Here is a 15,322-nt window from a genome sequence, read left to right on the forward strand (position 1 = left end):
GTATCATCGCACATGCAAATGCTATGAATTTGAATACCGGCATAGCTGTCAATGCATGCTGAGATAGATTTGCTTGACATAAAAGGAATGCAACGATTGATAATTTAATTGTTCCACTGAAGAGGCTCAACTGTTGAGTGAAATGCATCTGGACTTTCTAAATTGTAAAAAGGATAACAAAATAAAACTGATAATACTAAAATACTGAGGTCATTTTTCATCATTGATTCGTCCATTTAAACTCCGTATCGTTCCTCGAAGTCGGAATAAGTTAAAGTAGTTTTTACTTGTTTTAAAACTAAAGATAATTTTTATTTTAAGTATACTGATCCCATTGTTTTAATTATTGAATTTATATATTTTATAACTATAAAACATATTTCTACAGTATAGAGTTTAACAAGTGAAGCAAATGAACCAAAATCATAATGAGGTCATCTTTAGTTTGAATTTTGTAGTAAAATGGCAGAAAATAATGCTGTTATGTGTAAGTAAAACAGAAATATTGTAGTCAAGCTAGTTTTATCATTTGAAATGTATATAATTAATAGTAATGTAATAACAATAATAGTATGTAATAGTAAAGTAATAATTGCTATAAATAAATTTTGACATTTTAGTCATAAATATTCACTTCACAGTGATAAAAAGATCAATAAGTTTATAGCTTATTTGAATGACAATTATCATAACATGTGTCTTAAACATCAAAGTTCTCTAAAATGACGTTAGTATGTAGATAGGGAGTAATTACCTTAAGTTTTGAAGACAAATTCATATAGGAGTGTCTAATAATATCAATTAAAACATGGAGTGAATATAAAGAAAATAAATGGAAGAGAATTAAAGGTGAAGTATTCTTATGTGTGTCTTTGGTAATTTTAGAAAAAACTGTGATAGCGGAATAGTGTGTGTAGAGCACAAATGATTTTTCACATTTTTAAAAAGACTTTCTTAGTGATTTTATAAAATGAGAAAATTTTTTAATAAACTTGTAATTAGATATAACCTATCCCATTGCATAATCTAAACCTTTTTCAAATTACTTTTTAACACAGATAGTTCATGGGTAATAGATATCATAATTTTGCAAAAATTATGGTATCTGTTCCTTATATCAGTGGTTCTAAAGTATGATCCATGGACCACAGGTGATCTGCAGATATATGCCAGGTAATCCACAGACAAATCTAGTCATTTTTTAAATATGCAATTACAGTAGATGCCATTGTGGCTTTATTAAGCCTTGTTATTTATTTTTCTTTTCTTTATTTCCTTATACCATCTTCCTGTGGTAAAACTGTACTTCTGGCTTCTGTTTACCTAACCACACTGTAGTTAGTTGACCCATGTGGTCTGAACTGTAATAAAACAAAAGGGGGTGACACCCGATCGGTCGAGGGGTTACATGCAGAGGAGAGAGGGAGATTGGAATGAAAGAAAGGAAGATTTTTTGGGGAGAGAGGAAAGCAGGACTAGCATGTAACAAAGACAATTAATAAGGAACGGATCCAAGGTTTTTTTTTATTATTATTGCCAGTCACCCCTTTGAACTTTTTCATTCTGACAATTCCTGTATAATTCTTATCAACCTTATCTTGCTCTAGGACCCTTTACTTTGTAAATTTAGTTAAACTATAGTTAAGCTAGACATAAGTTAGAATAAGACCTTTGTTTTGTCGGTACATGGGAACAAATTGGTGATATTGTTATGGGTGATCCCAAGTGTCTTTGTATTTTCTTAGTAAGTGTGTACAATTGTTTCTTTGGAAACTATCAGTGTTAACTGTAATTAATAAACTTTTTTTTAATTTTTATCAAAGCCGAGCAATTCTCAGGATTCTGTTATTTATTACTTGGCTAAACCATTTAACCAAAGGAAAGAATATTTCTATGCACCACTTATCTATTAGGTTAAATTACTGGGTAGACAAAATATTTTAGCATGCATCTAAAGTAAATCTTACAGGATAAAAATCACTTTAGATTCTTAGGATTACAGGATTCCCACTTAGGATCACTTTAGATTCGCAGGATTATTCAGTCAGGTGGCATTGTTGGTCCATCTACAACTTGGTGTAAGTAGTCTGTAGACTATATGACTGAGAACCACTGCTCTGTATTAATACAGTAGACATTTAATTTAAGGAACTTTGTATTCAACAGAAAAAATTTTTGTCCTAAAAGTTTCAGAACCTTTTTTTATTTGTAGATAGAGCACACTAAAAGACAGTTTGAATCAATGAATCAATAAGTATAAATTACTCAATGTACATAATAATAATAATAATAATAATAATAATAATATTTCATTTGTACTTGTACATTATAACATTTTAATAAATCTTGTACATTGTTTGTTATCAATATATGCTTTTAAAACACTTCAGATTTAACAGACTTTGCACAATAGTAGAATTCCTTCCTCCAACAGTCTGTTAAATCAAGGGACCTACTGTAAATTAATAGATATAATTTAAGAAATAATAAATATATCATACTGTTGAGTTGTTCTTTCATTTCCTTCTTGTAATCTCTCTTTCATTCTAAGTTTCCATCTTTCAGATCTAAAATATTATTTTAAAAAATGATTAAATTATAAATTAAATTAATTAATTTTTTAACATAAATAAATTACAACTATTTATTGACAAAATATGTTTATACAATTAAATGTCAACACACTCTTTAAAAAAAAAATTACATTTAAATTATTGTTATTAATTTATTTTAATGTCTAAAATAAATTCCCTCACACTGAATTATAAGCAGCTTGTTAGTTATCACCAAGTTTCTTACAAGTCTACTTACAAGAAATATTATTCGATATGGATGCTTTACATAAATAAATGTGAAAACACTTCAACAATCATTTTACATTTTATTGATGTCGATTGATTTATAATCGAAATTTTGTCTTGTGTGTCATTATTATATGACTTAAAATTATATTTTTGTATTAAACCTCTTGCTTTTTTAAAATAAGTTCATTTATTACATTGTTAAAATTTTTAATTAAATATATCTAATATATAAATGAGGATATTTGTTTGTTTGCTATACCTTCCTAGGATGTTTGAACAATTGATACAAAACTCAGCAGTTACCTTTACATACTTCTAACTTAGATAGTGCCCTCCAGTACCGAGTGAATAAAACCATCGAACTTTGGTAATTAGTTTGTCCTGAGTTTTGGCATGGCCAATGGGCTGGCCACATGCAGTTTTCCAGGTTTTCTTCATGTTATTAACACCTAAATAGGGGCCAGCTTTACATAAAAGTCTTCTGGGATGTATTCCCCTTGGCAGATTGCTCACATGTCACACTGCCATAACCAAATAAACCAAACTAATTTTAATGAGCAATTATTTATTGTGACATTGTCAAAATGCCAGGCTGCAACTTTTCATCACAATGTTCTCAATTCTTTTAGTGGTGGTCTTGCTCCAGTACATCATACTTTTCCTGTTAGCAATAGAGTCATGTCGGTTAACTAAAAAATTTTGAATCTAACTAACAACTTCCAATCAAAACTGGAAGCTCATATATAGTTAATCTGGACTTCCTGCCTTAGCTTTTCATAGTTGGTCTCGATTTTCATCTATCTAACTTGGGTCTCAAATTTTTTTGATTGTTGGCTCCCTACAACTTCTCGAAACCTCACATTGACCCCCACCAAAAAGTTTGTGTTACAAGCAAAAAAAAAAAAAACCTCTTATTATTTTAATACATTTCTTTTAATTTTACATTTTTTACATTTATTGTATATATGTGAAATACTAAAATTAAATAAACAGCGGCTTAAAAACGGCTGTAGAGATGCTAATAATGTCAGCGTACTGCAAATCAGACAAGCTTACAAATGCTGCGGATGATTCACATATAGTATGTATGTAAGAACCAGAACACGGACTCAGCAATTTCTGTTTGTCCTGTGCGACTTGATCCATAGCCATTTTACATGTTGATGGGTAGCTGTACTATTAAATTCATTGAAACAATATTCAAAAACAATAATATCTGTAGTTATATTTGTGATTTTCAGTTTCAATTTTTCAATCGACCCCCTCAATAATAATCAACCACTTTGGCGACCCTGATCTAACTTCTTTCTCAAAATTAAGGAAGGACAGACAGTCAGAGGAAGGACAGTAGAAATTTATAGGTCTGTAGTTTTTTCAAACTGCAGCCCCAATAATTTTTCTATAAATGTGATATTTACAAGAACACTTCCTACATAGTTTATAAAATCTGTTGCAAAAATATAAACACTTTATTATCACATAAAAGCAATTATTCTTGTTAAATTTCTCTTCTGTCATTACCTATATGTATGGCAATGATTTGTTATATGTACTTTGTATCCTTTGTATGTTTATTTTTTCTAACAAATAAACAGCCTTGGGGTGGTGTCTCTATCAAGCCTGCCACTTTTTGGTTCAGTGTGACTTTGAAATGGACCAAAGTAGTCGTTATGATTTATACTTACTTGTAAGGTATCCTAGTTTCCATTTATAAATACATAAATGATATATTTTAACAATTCTTGTATTTTTACAAACCTTTTTTATTTAAACAAGTTTTATATGAAGACTTTTGGATGTTAAGATTAGCAACTTTGATCACATGTGAGGTCATCACAACCTATTCAACATACATCACTTTTTAAATAGTAATAGCAGACCAGTATTAATTAGTAGTCGTTGAGCATCCTCTCTTCCAGGAGGACTTGAATGACTATTTTTGGTCAAATTACTTCAAACCCCTTTTGCAACAATCCCTTCTTCCTATTAGGCCAGCAGATGGTGGCATTTGAATAGGAAAATTACATAATACAAGGTTACCGGCTTGCACAAAATATGTTTTAAGCAGTTTTTGAGGGTGCCAAGTTTAAATGTTTGAGGGAGCCGAGTTTAAATGTTTGGTCCATTTTTTTTCCAAATTTGATTGGTTGGCAGATTGTTATTTGGCTGTGAATGGCACAATTTCTTGGAGTTAACATTAAGAAATATATATATTATATATATATATATATATATATATATATATTAAAAAATTTAAAATATGTTTTCAATTGGTGTCTACTTGACCAATGAAACTGTCATTTTGTACCATCCAAGTATTGCAATAAATATGATGATGGTAGGCTGAAATAACCAAACTCTTTATATGGTTTTTGTTTTAATGTTTGTTATATTATAGTATTTAATTTATATAACAAAAAAGGTTATCTTATGTAAGGGTTTATCACACCAAGCAACCTATCTAACACATTTAAAAAACTTTTTTCCTCTACTGTACACAATTTAAGAATTTTTAAGATGTTAGATTGGTCACTTGGTGTGATAAACTCTTACATAAGATAGCCTTTGTAATTATAAATCAAATACTATATTATAGGGTTAGAAGTACAAAATAATCTAATAATTTTAATCTTTGCTGTTATTTTTTGCCCAAGCAATGTCTGGCTCATCAGTTCATTATTTTATATGAAGGCTAAGGAGTGAGGGTAGATGTCCTAGATCAGTGGTTCTCAAAGCGGGTGCCGCGAAATTTTTAAATAATTAAATTAAAATTACTTAAAATAATGGAATTAAAGTATTAAATAAATAATTAAAACAATTATAAAAAATGAATATTGGTTTTTTCTACTAATCTTGTTACATTGCCACTTGTCTCAATGACTCGGTAATTGGCGATACGTAAATACTATTAAAAAAAACGAACTAGTTACTAGTTGTCTGTTCTGTTCCTGCAGCGAGTAGAAGTGCAATATAAATGCGTTGAATGCAGTAAGTAGTTGTTTTTATTATTGTTATATGTTCAGACAATAACGAGAAAGCATCATATACAAATATTTTTCTTCTTTACAACAAGAACAAATAAATTATTAACTTGTAATTAAATTTTATAATAAAATATTGAAGTGAATTATGTCGTTCAATATCATGAATAATTTTTTTCATTAAACAAAGAAAACATGAAGAATCTAATGATCAAGAAGTGGTTACTGGTAGCAAAGCTAAGGAATCAATTAGCACTAGTAAATCATCAAAAATTCAGAGCTCATTTTATCACCAGATACCTTTATAATAATAACTTTTGTTTTGAATATTTTTGTGTTGTTTGGAAATAAACTTACTTTAAAAAACTTTTATTTTTTTTCAAAGACTTTTCATCCTTCATATCTTTACTAACTGTAAAAAAGCAAATAATAATAATAATAGGAGTGCCATGAATTTTATTTAATAATTTCAGTGTGCCACCAGACAAAAAAGTTTGAGAAACACTGTCCTAGATATATGTATCCAGGACAGCCAGCCTTGCACCATTCCTCACTACTTAGCCTTTGTGGGACTAGATGAACTCATAATGAGTATCCAGTGTCCCCAGGGCAGAAAAGAAATAAAAAAATATTAGTACAGTAGAGCGTCGATAAGTGGAACGTCGGTAAGTGGAATGGCCGGAAAGTGGAACGATTTTCAGTCGGACTGTGTCGTGCTGAATCGAATGTTTTTGATACTAAATTTACTTCTAAAGTATAATTTTCATGTTTTTATATTCTTTAATATATTTATTTTGTTTGTACAAAATGCAGAAATAATTTTTAACAATACAATAGCCTCGATGATTATTATAAAAATTTTCGTTAGGCTTTTTTTTTTTTTTTTTTTTTTTTTGTAACTCTTTCCGCCCAGTGGGCACTAAGAGGGCCTCTTATAGCAAGCCCATTATAGGTTCGGCCAGGCCACAATGAAGCGGCCGGGTGGTGAGGGACGGGGACCGACATATCCGGACGGACCACCCCCGAAAAATTCCTGGGGATTTCTCGACCCGTCCGGATTCGATCCCGGGTCCCTCAGGGCGGCAGGCTGCTAACTTTGACTGCTCGGCCATCCAGCCGCTTTCGTTAGGCTTAAAATCGACGAAAATTCAACACAAAGCGACACGCAACGGAGAAAAATTTGAACATCGGACAGGTTAACGTATTTTTTCGTACAAAGTCGGAAACTGGAACAAATCATTAACTGGAAGGACCCCAGTCCCCAATTGGTTCCACTTATCGACGCTCTACTGTATTAGTGTAAACTTGTTAAGTGTCACCAAAGTTAAAACATAAAAATATAAAATGATAAATTCCAGTAATAGAAGAATCAAGCAAATAATAATGAAAATAAAGTTTGAGGCATTTTCTTACAGATGTAAATTATTATTAAAAAGCTTATGTATATGCACATGCACATACATACATTACACTACGATTTTGAAAAAAAAAAAAAAAATATATATATATAATATAATCATCTAAAAAATAGAAATCATTTAATTTATTTTATCATTCTATAATGAATTAACATGGAAATTTAAAAATATAATATTATAGAAAGCTTACATTAATTTTGCATCAGTCCTATTATAAATAGTTATGTTTTCAGTATGAAAATCAGGATTTTGTTTCAGCTGTAAATAATTAAATAATGACATTAATTAAAAACATTTAAATTTATTAATATAAAATAGATTTTTTAAAATCCTAACATATAAACAATCAAAAACCCACAATCTATTAAGATACAACCACACTGAAAAATTTATGCTTATTCCTAAGGCAAAATATATTTTTATAAAATAAGAAATAGAAAACTTTAAAAAATATTAGTACCTTCAGTAGTAATAGTTTATTAATGGGTGATATTTTTAATTATTTAAAGTTTATGCCTAAACAATTTTAATAAGAAGCTATCATCTTAAAATGTACTCTCTTCATTAATTTATTTTTCAAGTAAAAAATAAATTGAATTGGATAACTTATTAAATTTTCATTACAATTGTTTTTGTAAAATAATAAAGAATAAAATTATTACAATTGATAATTTTACATAAATAAAATTTGAAAACTGTAAATTTGAAAAGTTTACAGATGAAATTAATTTTATCTGAAATTAATTGCAAAGTTTAAAAAATGATACAGTAGAAGTTTGTTAATCTGGAACCTTCTGAAAGGTATCCTGTAACTTAAAAGCAGGTTCCTCATACTCAGAGCATGTGTAGCTTTTGTAAATTATATGTATTTAAAATGTCTGGAAAATAAACAGTCAAACCTACCTATCTTAAATCTTACAGGATTAAGAAAAAAAATTCAAAATAGGATTTGATATATAGAGATTCCTACATAGTAAATGGTTTTAAGGTTTAATTAGAGATATGGTTTTTTATTAATACAATATCAAGTACAGTACACTCCTGTATTAGATATAAATAAAACATTCTTGACATATCTTAAATAGTTTATCAATAGTTTCCGATGCCTAACTTTCTTTGACCAACAAGATGCAAACCAAACTAGTGGCCAATCAGAGAAAGGCAGCATTAATTGCAACTATATACTGTATTACAAGAGATGTTTCTCAACTACAATTCATGCTATCAATATGTAGTCACTGAGCAAAAATTATAAAAATTTGTAATTGATACTTCAATACGTAATTTGAAATATAGAAGTTTTGGAAGAAAATTATTTGAGATAAACATGGAAAATATATTGAATTTAGGCTGAAAATGCAGGGAAGAAAATAAATTTTAAGATAAAAACATTTTTGAGATAAACATGTTTGAGATAGACAGGTTCAATTGTATTACAATATATAAATTATTGCAAATGACATTTTGTACAACAATATGCTCATTAACATTTTTGCAGATTTTTCAATTGATCTTAGCAAAATATAGTCATGAACTGCATCACCTTCAGACTGATTAAATAGCATGTGTAAACAAATAAAAGCATACAGTGGCATGTGTTGGTACCATATGTACAGCAATGTCTGTAACATTCAAATTGTATATAACATCAAATTTTTACAAAAATACAAAAATGTTTGGTAATCTGGCATCATGTAGATACTATGTTAATGAACTTATACTGTATTAATAACACATTAAGTTTAAAAAATCTGATTTCATATAAAGACAAATTAAGCATATTTTGATAAGAATAATGATTAACATAACTGGAAAATTTCAATATTTCAAAACTAGAATCAAGTACTCTTTATTAGATATTTTTCTTCCTCCAGAAAAATGGGAAGTATTTTATATAATATTTTATAGTTCACACATTGCTTTCTTAAAACTGAATGGACAGCCATTTTTAAACAAAAAAACTCCAAATTTATTTAACAAAAATTCTACTTAAAACAAAATCCTAACTCATTTAAATGAAAATTATACAATAAATTTAAAATAATTAAATCATTAGTAGTTTAAAAATTTTTTTGATGCTTTCTGACTCATGGGAATTAGAGGATCTTTCTTAGACCCACTGTGTGTTCAATCAGATGCACAATTTGATGATTGGGTTAAGTGATAAGGCCTGACATATCTAGGACAGACCACCACTAAAAAATTCCTGGAATTTTTTGACTACCCAAATTCATTCCTGGGTGTCCAGAGTAGTAAGGCTAACAATGTAACCAACTAATTTTTAATATATATATTCTTAAAAATCGGAAGAATTTAATCATTATCTATATTATAAATATATTATTATTACTATATAATAAATACTTTATCTTAAAAATTACTTTTTTCCTTTATATGTGAGTAACATGAGTTTTGAACTCCGCCAACAACATTTTTTAAGAAAAAGATATAAAGAATCTAGCAACAAGTTGCTTAACTTTCCCTGCAACATTTAAAACTGCATGTGTAGTGCTATCTGTTATGATATTTTATTTATTATTAAAAACTTTTTATATTTTTAATTATTATAAAATGGCATAAAGTTTAATATTGGGGATTTTATAAAACCCATCCCTATAATGGGTTTTATAAAAACTCGTAAATGCTAATAACAAGTAAAATTGTCATTACGTCCAACCTTACTGGAGATATGATACATGACCCCTTAACCTTTAACCACCAAAATTTAATAGTATCAATGGCCCTAATACACAAACATCCCTGCAAAATTTCGGAAATTTTTGACAAAAAGCACAGTAGTTATTAAACTTCAAATATAGTGAACAAAATCATGTCACACGCACACCTACTAACATCTACACATACAGAATCCCCAAATTTTTTTGCATTTCTCAACATTTCAAGGTCCCAAGTCTAAAATGTAAAAATCTTGGGGAAGGGTCATTTTTTTGACCAATTGTTATATTTAACAGAAAAAGTATGGCAGAACTGGAAAAGTAAAAATAAGATTTAAATAGAATTATAATAATCAATATTAATCAAAGTTTATTTTTTAACTATTTCAATTATATATTTTTATTCATTACCTTCTCCTTTATTTTCATTTTTTCAAAATATAATTGCTTCGCTACAAAACGATGATGTCTTGAAAAATAATCCAACTTAGCTATCATATATGAAATCATTTCATGCTGAAAATGCATTGAATTAAATAATTTATTTCTAAAAATATATTTAAAAAATATTTATTATTCAAATAATTATAAATCTTTATTAACAAAAAGGGATTATCCTGTTGCAGGGGGTTGTACAAAACTGACTTATAAATTTACGTATTATTAGAACAATAAATAGGATATTGGTATTTAACCGTTTTTATACAGTAATTTTATATTGTTTCATTAATAACATAGATAAAAATTAGTTTAATAGTCACAGTAATATAATTATACAATAATAGTTACGTTATACAATGTTGCTATGGTTAGACATATTGACATGGATTTACAACATTTTTGTGACCTTAATGAAATAGTTATATAGGGTATATAGGTCGTTTTTATCTGGATTATTTAGAGATTTTCTATAATCTTGGGATGAGTCACTTTGGAGTATTTGAGAGATGTTGAAAGAGTCATGTACATTTGAGAGTTTTTGACATTCCTGAAGTAAGTATTCAATTGAGAAATTGCTGGATTTGCACCATGGGCAATGATTGTTTGACAGATCAATATAATTATTATTGATATAAAGGGTCATTCAAATAATTATTAATAATATCAAATCACTAAGAAAAGAATGCTCAATTTTTTTTTTTGAAAATAAACTAACATTTAAAATTTAATTTAATAATAAACATTTGAAGAAATTCTCTTGCAAAAGATAATTTTTTGTATCTGCTTTATATTGTAGTGATTAATCACTATTGTAGTTGTATGTACATATATGTATATAAGAGTTCCATTGTCCGTATCGGAATTCAAGATGTTGTCACGCGTGTTAATTGTTTTCACGTTGTCATATCACCCTTTTGCCGGGTGCCTGTAAGTGCAATTAGGATTGGTCGGCTCTTACCACGTGACGTAGCTGTAACCTGAATGGCGGGGAATATAAATGGAGACGCTCCATGCTCCATCTTTTCTTTTTCACTGACCAAATCGCAGACGGGACAGAAGAACGGTTGGACTTCGAGGAATTCATCAAGCAGTGCTTATGACCTCGTGGTGTCCACAGATGAGTACTCTGTAATTTAGTGTCGTCGTACCTATTGTATATATATAGATATATTTTCGTGCAGATCAATTTTGTATGAACTTGTCAGGTATACACGTGTAGTAAGACTTAATTTATCTAATTCATGTCGCGATTCGGGGCAATTGTAATCGTACAACTGTAGACTTGTGTATCAATGATCCTAAGTTCATAAAAAATATATAGATATCATAATTTGTCATGAGTTTAAGTTTGTAAGATCCTCAACACACTTGCCATTTTATACGTCGGGGACATTTCGTTGATCCTTGATACAGCAATATTATTGATCAGATATTCTAAAATTTAAATAAATGAGATTTTCTAATTATTCAAATAGGAAAATTTTATTTATTTTAATAATAATCAACAAAATAAAGTTGTGTTCTTTCTTGGTATAGAATAATTCAACTTTGTAAAAATACCATTTGGAATTATGTCAACTAACAGTTATAAATTAGTATATATCAACAAGATATGATATTAAATTATAAATGTCAAGTCATCAGCAGTTGTTTATTTTGCATAAAATAAATAATATGATTAGTTGTTAAACAATAAAATATTTTCTGTGATATAAAATTTTTATATATAATTTTTAATTTATGAATTAAATAATTTTACTGAAAATATTATTAGTGAAAGTAATATATAATATTACATATCATTATATATAACAGCTTTTAATAAATATATATTAGAAACTATTTTATTAAAAATATTAAAATATATTTTTTTTTTTAAATTCACAAAATTAAAGAAACACTAAATAAATAAGTGTCTTCATACTTTATTCTTGCTAAACACTTCAGGAACTTAACACTCATAAAAAATATATATTAATAAATGGCTAGGGTATAACTGTTATGAGGTGTTTAACAAGGACAAAATATGCAGACACTTTTATTTATTTAGTATTTTTTTAATTATTACTAGCTGACCCGGCCACGCGTTGCTGTGGCTCAAAATGTATCTATTATAAATGTATAACACTTCCCCCGTGGGGGGAATTTCAAAAAATCCCTTCTTAGTGTACATTCTCTTGACGTACCCTATTAAAACGCAATCAAAAACGCATCTAAAATAGTATAATAAAAGCCGAGTTCTTCACAGTAAGCCTTAATCCCGTCACTTTTCCCGCTGGGGAATATCGAAAAATCCCTTTTTAGTGTATATTCTGTTGATGTAACCTATTAAAACGCAATTAAAAACGCAAAAAACCGCATGTAAAATAGTATAATAGAAGCCGAGTTCTTCACGGTAAGCCTTAATCCCGTCCATCTCCCCCCACTGGGGGAATTTCGACATGTATATTATATAAAAACACGTGCGTATTCGAATGCAACGTTGTGTCAAAATTTCAAAGGAATCGGTAGGAACAAACGAACGTTATATTTTATTTATATAGATAGAAGATAGAAAATGATCTGCTTCAGTCCATTCTCACAGAAAAGCAGAATGCCTGACAGAAAAGCAAACTTAGGTCGTCGGAAGTTAGCGCCATCTGTTGGACATAAAAGCCTTAATCCATATATAAATATATTTTTGAAAGGGGGAAATGGTGTAGGGGTATGAAAAATAGATAGTAGCCGATTCTCAGACCTACTGAATATGCATATGAAATTTGGTAGAAATCGGTAAAGCCGTTTCGGAGGAGTACGGTAACAAAAATTGTGACACGACAATTTTATATATAAGATTGTCTTAGCAATTTTATTAATAAATGAAATATAATTGTTGCAATATTATAAAAATTTTAAAAAATTTTCTTTTTAGCATTCTAAACAAAATTTTGATAATCTTAGGTTGCAACTATCTAATTTTAATAGCTGTGATTAACATGTGACAATCACTTGTCATATTTTGTACATAGGTGAAATTTGTGAGTTATAAATCCTTTGTACAATTCCAGAATGTTCAACTGTTGTTACCTGGAGAGGCATAAACCTGGCAGGGGAGCAGTGAGGTCATATATGTTGACACATGGTTGGGAAAAAAAACTTTTCCTTTTTGGTGCTATCACAAGAGAAGTACAAAGACAATCAGTGATGAAAATGTTGTGCAAGGGAAAAACTACAAAAGTGCATGGACTCAATTCCAATAGATGAGTTGACAGGACAAGGCAGTGATTACGTGACATGGAGTTTAGAACGTCTTCTGTTATAGTGTCACCACTCCCACTTTTGTTTGGCTGTGTAATGATGGTAGGATTTTTCATAAGAAAGGAAATTTGTGGGATTAGGCTAATATGGCATTTGTTGCAACTAGATGAATTGAATGATTGTATTGGAAACCTGAAGATTTGTATTTTATGAATACCTTCTGATTATTGTTTGTATCAAATTGAATGTTAATTCAATTTAGAGTTGAAAAAATAAAATCTTACAAATAATCCAAAATATATGATTACTGTTTTACATCATTTAGTTATTTGAAACTGATTAATAATAAACTATTTCAAAATTGCTAGTTTAACTAGGAAATCTTTTGTAATTTTATTTTTGTCTTAAAAAATTTATTTCGACAGATTTTTCCAATATCAAACAAATATATGAAATAAAATAAATGTAAGTTTTTTTGTTTAAATTATTTGAAAGAATAAATTAACAGTAAAAATCATATTTTGTTTGAAAAAATTTTGTACAGACAGAGCATGTACTATTTCAGTCTAGACTGGAACTTTTTGTTAACATGGTAAAAACATCTAAACATCTCCAAATCCCAGGGAGCTATATCGTACTCTGTTCCATAAATTCAGCTGCATATCCCCTTTAATCCCTGCTACATCATACCAGCTGCAGCATTACATCAATGCAACTTTTTGTTAATTATTTTAATAATAAAATGACAATTAAATAACATAAATAAGCCTTTTAGTAGTATATATGTAAGTACCATAATTTTTGGCATTGAGTATAAATGAAAATAAAGTTATTAAAATTAAAATTAGATATATTTTTTTCTGTGTCTATCTTATAAAGTTTGTCATTGCAATAAGTGTATGACATATTGTAAATTAACTTTCCAATTATTAAAGAATTCATTTATTAATCTTCATAATAATTTATTTGATTTATACTTAAATGGTTTCAAAATTCTTTGAATATAATAGAAGTCTGATGGTTATTTGATTAATACATATTAAACAAATACTTGCAATCAAACTTTGATGTAGAGCCATCATGTGTTTACTTCTGAAAATGGTACTAAATTGAAACACTTGAAACAATAAAAATTACATATAGTATTGAAGTCTATACATAAGTTTGAGTCTAAAAGCTGTGTGAGTTGATGAAACAACACTGTTTACAATGCAAAATTCAGATACTGAAGGCCTGTGTATAATATTTATAGGGAAGATTCATTCACAAGTGAATATTGGTGCTTTATGAAGGTGGTGTGGGGAACGTCACCCTCCACATCTTAACAGTCGTAACAAATCCCAGGTGGTAAGAGTTATTACTTCTTGGAACGGGACCAGACTCATCCTGTGGGACTTTTTGGACAGTCAGTTGCCTTTTGTTAGCCACATCGTCGAGTCATGTAACTGTTATATGAACTGAAAATAAACTTAGTTTTTGTCACTGTTCGTCTCATTCGTTTTTAATCGTGCACAGTGACGAGAAGCAAAAGTAGTAGCAGTAAAAACACTACAGTGGCACCAAATCAAGAAGGAAGTGGCTATATCAAGATATGACTATATTTTTTTTATCACTGTTTTCTTTAATTTAATATACTTTTATTTCAGAATTTCCTTTTATATTACCAGTACTGTAAATTGTACACTGTGATTAATCTACAGTGAAACTTCTATTATTATAATTTTCATTACTGAATTACACTTTTGTGTAAACTACTTAATATCAGT

General features: G+C 28.8%; 1 protein-coding gene across 1 annotated transcript in view; it reads right to left on the minus strand.

Annotated features, from left to right (window-relative positions):
• LOC136982882 (piezo-type mechanosensitive ion channel component 2-like) overlaps positions 1 to 15,322 on the minus strand; it is a 128,143-nt gene that overhangs the window by 19,505 nt on the left and 93,316 nt on the right. The window contains 3 exon segments of the mRNA XM_067279433.1: positions 2,502 to 2,567; positions 7,394 to 7,461; positions 10,290 to 10,394. Coding sequence (XP_067135534.1) covers positions 2,502 to 2,567; positions 7,394 to 7,461; positions 10,290 to 10,394 — 239 coding nt within the window.

Source organism: Centruroides vittatus, unplaced genomic scaffold (genome assembly GCF_030686945.1).
Source record: "Centruroides vittatus isolate TY-2023 unplaced genomic scaffold, ASM3068694v2 contig_874, whole genome shotgun sequence".
NCBI lineage: Eukaryota > Metazoa > Arthropoda > Arachnida > Scorpiones > Buthidae > Centruroides > Centruroides vittatus.